An 8843-nucleotide genomic window follows, 5' to 3' on the forward strand; every position below is an offset into this window, starting at 1 on the left:
TTCCGTTGAAGCAAAGAACGCTTGATCATCCATGTTCTCCCCGCAGCATTGAGCTTTTCCTGAACCAATACTGGTACTGAAGGAGAAAACAAATATTACCTTCCTAAAAAGGCCAGAAATGAAATTGACAATCGGATGTTCTAAACTGTTACGGACAGCAAGCCAAGTTGTGGAGAGTGGCATGGAAGGGAGGTGGAGGTTGGCATGGGTGGAAGTAAGCAATTTAGCCCACAGGGCCTCCTAGGACCTGCCAGGGAGCAGGTGCAGTGAGCAGCAAACTTCCTTGCTATGAAGACACCAGCAGAGGGGGGACCCAGCTCTGTGTGGCTCACTGGAGACCCTGAGGGTCCAAACTTCTTACCCTGATTGAACATGGGCTTCTGGTAGGACTCTTCATGTAATGGGGCAGGCCACCTACAGGAGCTGCAGATTGCCATGCTAGGCCAGGGTCTCAGTGTCATTGTGAACAGGCCCTTTGCTGATTGCAATCAATCATGTTCCAGCATGCACTGCTGCATGCAAGAACTCCAGGCTGGGCACATTACAGACATGAAGTGAACTTTCCATCCTGACCTTTAAATGTCAGAACAACCCTTTTGGGGTGAAAGCTTGGAAGCTTCCCCCTCTGGCAGCTTACGGAGAACACAAAGAATGTCACAGCCCCAGGACGAAGGTTGCTTTGACCTCAGTTTGTGTTTTTCTCCCTAATGAGTCTGAAGGACAGTGACTCCTGGGGGCAATAGGCCATTGCTTTGGTCTTCCCCAGGGGGTGGACACTAAGCGGGAACCACCTTACTGTGCAATTTCTCTCCTGTATCAGTTCTGCAATTGAGTATAATGGTCACCATTGTATAAGTGAGGAAAATGAAACAGAGATAAATGGATAACTTGCTCATGGTCACCAGCTGTGGGCCAGGCAGCACGGTTGGGCCAGGCAGCAGGATCTGGCCAGAGCCATCTTTCTCTGCTGATTCAGCATGTCCATAATGGGCTGCATACTTGAGATTTCCCCTGCCCTTTCTTGTTAGGACCTGCTGATCACAGGCTGCAGCACAGTTTTTTTTCTCCCATGTGCCTCCAAAGTCCTCTGTAGGAAACCCCAGGCCAGCAAGTGCACCTAGACCCTAGGACAGGGAGAACTTTGTCTTCCCCTCAACTCTAGCCTGAGTTATCTCACTGTCTATAAGCCATAAACTGTGAGAACAAAGGAAATGTTCTATCCCATAAGTTGTAACCCCAAGCTCATCTAAGGAACGCAAAGGCACAAGGAGTACACAATTGTTTTTGAATGGGAATGTGGAAGAGGCAGATGGCGGTTCTCCTGTCCTCCCACCCTTATCACAGACTGATAAAGGCAGACTTCTATCACTAAGTCACATGTGTGAGGGCTGTAAACCTTAAGGCCTTGGTAAGAGGTGAAATCTCTGACTTAGGAAGCATATTGAGAAAAAGTGTGTTCTGAGAAGGATGATGGGGTATGTGTGTGTGACTGTGGGCCTGGCCACACCTGGCTGGGAGTGTGGGGATGCCAGCCCCCATGAGCTATGCCTCCTCAATCAAAGGGCAGCGATCGATCAGAGCCTGTGGTCTGTGCCCTGTGCATCCCCTTGGGGCTTGTACCAACTCTGTGGGAGTAGAAGAGCCGAGAAAACCCCAGCTCAGAGTTGTCCTATGGCTTGGGTGAGACGGCAGGGTGAAGGTGCTGTGCACCATTTCTCCTGACTTAAAGCCAGAGGCTGTTGGTTATCAGCTCTGTAGCCTCCAGGCAAACAGGATGGGCAGAGCTGATGTGCGTGATATGGGTACCAACCAAAACACTCCACAGGGAGTGCCTTTTGGATGTCAGAGCACAGTTTTGCCATGGTCCTTAAGCTGTAGAAAACTGGGAAAGCAGGCATGTTAAGAACCAAGAAACTCTGAACTTTGGGCTCCAGGCACATGTAGATAGCCTGTGTACACTCCCCAGAGGCCTTCTCCCTCCCTTCTGTCTGCCTTAACTCTGCCTCCTGCATTAACTCTGTCAACAGGACCCAGTGTCTCCAACCCCAGCTCTGTTTTATCCCCAGGGTACCTTGCAGTTTCTTCATTTAAGATTTTAATTGTGGTAAAAATATACAGCATAAAATCTGTTGTAACCAATTTAAGGCTACAGTTCAGTGGCATCAGTTACATTCATAATGTTGCGTAGTCATCAACCACTATCCATATCCAGAACTCTTCACCTTGTAAAACTGAAGCTCTACTCTCTACTTCTCTCTATCCTAGTCCCTGGCAACCACTCTCCTACCACCTGCCTCTGATCTCACTACTTCAGGTCCCTCAGTTGAGTGGAATCCACAATGTGTATCTCTTTGTGACTGGCTTGCTTCACTTACACAGTGTTCCAAAGTTCATCTGTGTTGTAGCATGTGTGCCCTTCCCTATTCCATGGTATAGGCAGACCACAGTTTGCTTAGCCATTTATTCGTGGCTGTGCTTGGATTGCTCTGCCTTTTGACTATTGTGGGTCATAGTCCTTGCTTTGAATTCTCGTGAATGTATATTTCGGAGTGGAGTAGCTGGATCATATAGTAATGTATAAGTTTCTGAGGAACCACCCTACTGTTTTCTGTAATGGCCATGCCATTTTTACATTCCCCCAGCAATACTTAAGCATTTGGATTTCTCCACATCCTCACCCACACATATCCGCTGGATTTTTTTTTTTTTTTTTTTTCGGTCTTTTTGAGACAGAATCTCCTTATAGCCCCAGCTGACCTGGACTCACTGTGGAAAAAGGGCTGGCCTTGATCACACAGAGATCCGCTTGCCTCTGCCTCCTGAGTGCTAGGATTAAAGGCATGTGGTACCATGCCCAGCTATCCTCTAGATTGTTGATCGTCCCATTTTATGGGGTGTGGGATCTTGACATCCTTTCTTCCTGAAACCAAGTACTGATCCATGATCCCACCTTCCACGGGATTCTAAAGAGTTCAGGATACTGTGAGGTAGGTCTGTCTGTCATGCCTGAATGCACTTGTGTGCATACACATGATGGTACACACCATTTCCTCACTTTAGACACAAGAGCCTGGATTGCTTTGGGATTTAAGGTTATAAGTGATGGTTCCCTGGGTGCCTAGTCCTAGCCATAGTGAACCCGCTATTTTCAGGGACACACATTCATGCTGAACTTATGGGAAGTTTGTTCATTTTTTTTTTTGCTTCAGAACCACAACCATGCTTGTATAGCCTGCCGGATCATCTACCGCTCCGATGAACACCACCCTCCCATCCTGCCCCCGAAGGCAGACCTGACCATCGGCCTTCATGGGGAATGGGTGAGCCAGCGTTGTGAGGTGCGCCCTGAAGTCCTCTTCCTCACCCGCCACTTCATCTTCCATGACAACAACAACACCTGGGAAGGGCATTACTACCATTACTCAGACCCTGTCTGCAAGCACCCCACCTTCACAATCTACGCTCGGGGCCGCTATAGCCGTGGTGTGCTGTCCTCTAGGGTCATGGGTGGCACAGAGTTTGTGTTCAAAGGTAGGTCTGCTGCCTCTGCTTACCACAGCACAGCTCAGGAGCAGTTCTAGGACGTTTCTTTTGAGGCAGAAACTGAGGAAAAGGGCATCTCTGTTGCTCAAGATGCTGGGGATTAAGTTAAAGCCATTTCTGCCTCTAAGCATCTCCGCAAACACCATTTGAGCTCCTGCCTGCTCAGAGCAGGGTAGTGCCAGGCCTCCATACACTGCTCAGGTACGGTGGGACCCACACCACCACATGGGAAGCTGTCCCATATGAGCCAAGGATGCTGCTGCGAAATAAAACCTCAAGCCTGCAGATTTTCTTTTTGATTGACACTCTATGGGCCCATGCTGTCCCTCTGGTAACACGAGGCCTACCTGCATGATGGGTTCTTTTCCTGAATGGACAGTACAGAGCAGCTATTGGTGACTTCTTGGTGCTCAGAGTTGTCACTCCCAACCTGAGCTGGGCCTGCATGTGAGCGCTTGCCACAGGCTTGAAGGGAAGAAAATCACTGGAAAGTTCACACTGTGTGCTGCCCACCCAAGCAAGGAGGCTGGAATGGGCCTTTATTGGGTGTCCACCACAGGGGAGACCCTGCTGCTTTAGTTTTAAGTTCGAATATCTGTAGAGTGGTGTCAGCCTCTAACACCAAATAAAGAAGGTGACTGGGTCAGAGGCGACCCCTCCTGGGTAGCACTATAGTTCAATTAGTATGAGATGTTCGTGTTGCCTCAGGGAAGCCCTGAGCATGAGAGCCCTCCTTTGACAGAGGAACTTTGCTCCTGCACAATGGCCTTGTGGTAAACTTAACCAAGAGAAATCTGTCTGCTCACCCCAAAGCCCACTGTTGTATGCAAGGTGTGATCCCCTAGGAGGATCCCTAGAGTCTATGAGGGCTAGAGTTTGTATTTATTAATATTTTTCTTGTTTGCAGCCTAATTGAATTTTAGATGTCCATCTGATGGGCTGATGTTAATCTGTGAAAATGCTAATTAGGATATATGTTTGACACCAAGCCTTTTCAATACCTCAAAACCTTTCATTAAAAGTAAAATCCCAGGTTTTTTAAAAATATTTTTACATCCCAAGAGAGTCATTTGCCCCAAAGAGCATGTCTGGAGAACTCTGGGATAGTTTCATTTCATGCTCACAGGTGTGAACTGCTGCAAATTTGGCTGCACATTTAAATGCCAAATGTCACCCGTTTTTGGTCCACACCTGCAGTAAATAATCAACTGTGAGTATCCGTGGGGAATTAGCTCCAGGACCACCTGAGGACACTAAAATCCAAAGTTTCTCAAGTCCCTTTTATAAAAACAAGTACACCCGCCCTCTGCATATATCCTGTGCACAGCCTTCCTGTGCTTTACTCCATTTCTAGATTATTTCTCATACCAAACCCAGTGCCCGTGTGTAGTTATTATATGGTGTTGTTTGGGACAATGACAAGGAAGAGATACATGCGTGTTCAGTACAGACGGGGTTCCCTCCAGTGTCTACAGTGTCTTAGTTGAGCTGTAACTGCAGAGCACATGTGCCTGGGGCCAATTGGCTGTGTTTGCTCTGACCACCATTCATCTTCATATCGGTGTGGAGAGCGTCCCACTTGAACGAACTTTTGTCACCAGTGTGGTCAGCTGGGGAGGAGGTAAGATCGTGTTTTAAAAAGAAAACCTTGCTGAGCCAGTGTCCTCGGCCTTTGCTGGCTGAGTGTCAGCCTCCCCTATTGTCTCCCTAGAGTCATGGAAATTTCTCTTCACAGTGAATCATATGAAGGTCACCCCCATGGATGCAGCCACTGCCTCGCTCCTCAACGTCTTCAGCGGGAACGAGTGTGGGGCTGAGGGCTCCTGGCAGGTGGGCATTCAGCAGGACGTGACACACACCAATGGCTGCGTGGCCCTGGGTATAAAGCTACCTCACACAGAATATGAGATCTTCAAAATGGAGCAGGACGCCCGAGGCCGCTATCTGCTGTTCAATGGCCAGCGGCCCAGTGATGGCTCCAGTCCAGACAGGCCTGAGAAGAGGGCTACATCCTATCAGATGCCATTGGTGCAGTGTGCCTCCTCCTCGCCCAAAGCCGAAGACTTGTCGGAAGACAGTCGAGGATACCAGTATGGTCGGGCAGCGGGGAGGACAGCTGGGCCGCTGCTGCTAGCCACCGTTGCCTGCCTTTGGACTCTTTCACATTGGAACATCCTCAGATAGAAGTTTTAGAAAGATCTATTTTTCCAAACCAAGACTCCTTAGCATTTACAAATTTTCTTTATACAAAGAAAGGACATTGATTTCTTTTGATGCACTTGAATGCCTGAGAACTGTCATTGCCTTTTCCCCCTCCCCCTTCCAGCCTGAGTCGTGAGCAGTGTGTTTGAAGTTTCAGCTTTGAACTTCCTCCAGCTTGATCTCTGACCTGAGAACTTCATAGCAGTGATTGCACTTTAAGTCTGCGGAGAGTTGGGGCTGGCGTGTGTGGGAGTGGCAGCAAGGTGGCAGCTAGGCTTCTTAACCTCGTCCTCATTCTGTTTCTGAGCTGAGCTTAAGAGAAGCGCGGCCCAAGCTGCAGCTTTCCCTGCTTCTCTTACTCCTTTGAAACCCTTCCACGCTCCAGGTTTTCTACCTGGAATGCAGTGCACAGTTCGCTTAGGACTGCGATCAAGACAGGTGGTAGTGACAGAGCAGAGATGTGGGTGTAGATGTGTACGTAGGAGAGGATGCAAGGTTTAACCCAGCCATCATTAACAGCCTTAATGTAGATCAACACTTCTGGAAATGCTGAATAGAGAAGTATCTGTCATTGAAGTTGCCAAGTAATGTAAATTGTTTTTACATCACCAGTTTTCACTTGTTGAGAAAAAAAAAAGATGTGTGCCATACTGGGTTGTGTGGTTATAGAATATAAGCCACTTCTTTCCCACGCAGTAAACCAGGGCATCGGGAAATTAGAAAACCCTCCTGTTCCAGACAGTCAGGAGCAGCAGTGCAAGGGGCGGCTGCAGTGTGTTAAGTCCCACATGAGTGAGAAGGAAGTCTGTGGGACTGCCCTCCACGTGAGGAACCTGTGTCCTGGATCACACTGTGGTGGGGGGAGGGGGCAGAAGGACTCCCAAATCACACTCTACCATCTTCAAAGACAAAGAGCACAGAACTTCAGTACTTCAGTAACTTGCTGTTGAAAGAAGGGAGGGTGGGGTGGAACTCGGCCACACTGAACACCTACCTACTCTGCTAGGTGTCACCTGTGTTCTGTGGTGTCTTTGTGTGAAGTCAGCTTGTTGTTGGACATGCTGGCTTGACTCGGCTTCCTTTCTGCCCTTCACTTGGCTCTGCCCCAACTGAGTTTCAGGGCTCTCTTCTTCAGAGTTGGCTTCTTTACCATGAGTAGAAGGGTAGAGGGCATATGACTGGCCATTCCTTTGAGTTATTGCAACTGGTGCTATCTAAACACCAGTGTGTCATTGCACAGAGACCCATGCAGGCAAGTGGTGAGTGACTGAAAGCCTAAATCTAACTAAAAGCAGACGTGGAGATCATGATCCTGGAGAAGAGTCAGCCTTGTATTTAAGAATTTGCTTTATGAAGCAGTAGCATTCAGTGCGGTATTAAGTTATAATGATGGCATGGAGTTCCAGAGTGCTTTATATTTAGAATATATTTTAAGTCATGGTGCATACTTGAGGGGGTTTATTCAAAATGAAAATACTAATTTAATGTCTACCAAGTTTAATAAAGAAACAATTGGAAATGATACCAAAAATGTCTTATATTTCTTATATGTGGACTAAATTAATATTGAAACTATCTTCAAAGTACAACCTATACTAACTCTAAAACACACCTCAGTAACTGACCAAGACTTAGGTTTACAGCCAACTTGGTTCACTGCCACTCACCTAGACTCAGCTCTTCTTGCTTTTTAATGTGCCGTGTACAATGCTCCCCCAAATGCATTATACACAGTATATGTATGCATGAGTCCATGTGAAATTTGTGTGATCATTGCTTTCTGATACAATATAAATCTTTTTAGAGAAGGAATAACAATTTAGTCACAAGTTATCAACACACTTAAGTGTGTCACCATGTTGCCACATGCAGTGATCTTATCTTGGTTATGTTATGTTAACATGAACAGGGTCTCAATGTAAGTTCCCTCCAGTGTCCCATGCTGATTTTGATATTATGTGATTTCCAGTCTTCTTGAATCTAGGTCATTCAGGCTTAAGGGTCAGAAATGCCAACTCAAGACCAAGATCTCTTTGTTTTGCTGTTTCGATTTATTTTATTTTTAATTAAATGTATATGTGTCAGCGGGGGGGGGTCACATGTATACACATGTGTGGGCCAGTGCCCACTGAGTACAGAAGAGGGCTTCAGATTCCCCGAAGCTAAAGTTACCAGCCACTGTATGTGGGTACTGGGAACTGAACTCCAATTCTTTGCAAGAGCAGTATGTGCTCTTAACCTCTGGGCCATCTCTCCAGCCCTGGTTTTAAGACAGGGTATGTATGATCCTTCTGCCTCCACCTCCCAAGTGTTGGGACTGCAGGCCAGTTCCACCATGCCTGAATGCTTTCTGAGGAAGGATTTTCATAGCAGCACAACACACACCTTGTAATGCTTTGTTTTGAATGGCACATCCAATTCCTCCAAGATTCTAGGTCTTTGGCAATGAGACTTAGAAACCAAGTAGGATATCCAGTTAGATATTGTAGGATATTATCCCAAAGGAAAATGAATAGAGGTTGGATGGGGATAAGAGGGATCAGGGCCCATGCAGTGCCCTGAACTGGCATCCTAGTCTTTTTGAGACACCTCAATTTTCATGAATCCAAACAGCTCTCATAAGAATGTGTCAACAGAACCTAGCACCAAATCCTTTAAAATTCCATGTCCTTTTAATAAGATGACACTGTATAGCAGTCTCTTTGGCATGAAATAACTACCATCATCACAATTTCAGCTGTGCCTAATTGCTAAACATCGTCACAATTGGGCTAGTTGACGGCATGCAGGGTCAGTGGACCCTCACCAGAGTATCCAGCCACTCTTCCCAACCAACTGTATGTAATTGAGCCCTGATCACATATGGTCTCCTGGATTTGGAGAGGGCTAAAGTATACAATCTGGGGAAGGCTAGGAAGAGAAGACTTGACCCATGCTGGGTAAAGGCTTTCCAGTGTGCATACCCTCAGGTCATTCATACACCTCAGCAACCCCTCAGTTATCTCGGTAAGATAAGCTTGATAAATTCATTGGTCCCCAGTAAAACTTTAATCAAACACTGTCTTGACATTAGAACCTTAACAGGGAACGAGCATCGT

General features: G+C 46.9%; 1 protein-coding gene across 1 annotated transcript in view; it reads left to right on the forward strand.

The window, feature by feature from the left end:
• The window catches only part of Apcdd1 (APC down-regulated 1), a 35158-nt gene extending 27891 nt beyond the window's left edge, over positions 1-7267 (forward strand). The window contains exons 4-5 of the mRNA XM_008834678.2: positions 3210-3531; positions 5279-7267. Coding sequence (XP_008832900.1) covers positions 3210-3531; positions 5279-5727 — 771 coding nt within the window. The 3' untranslated portion in view covers positions 5728-7267. The remainder of the gene's footprint in view (positions 1-3209; positions 3532-5278) is intronic.
• The last annotated feature ends 1576 nt before the right edge of the window (positions 7268-8843 follow it).

Source organism: Nannospalax galili, unplaced genomic scaffold (genome assembly GCF_000622305.1).
Source record: "Nannospalax galili isolate Female #2095 unplaced genomic scaffold, S.galili_v1.0 scaffold155, whole genome shotgun sequence".
Lineage (NCBI taxonomy): Eukaryota > Metazoa > Chordata > Mammalia > Rodentia > Spalacidae > Nannospalax > Nannospalax galili.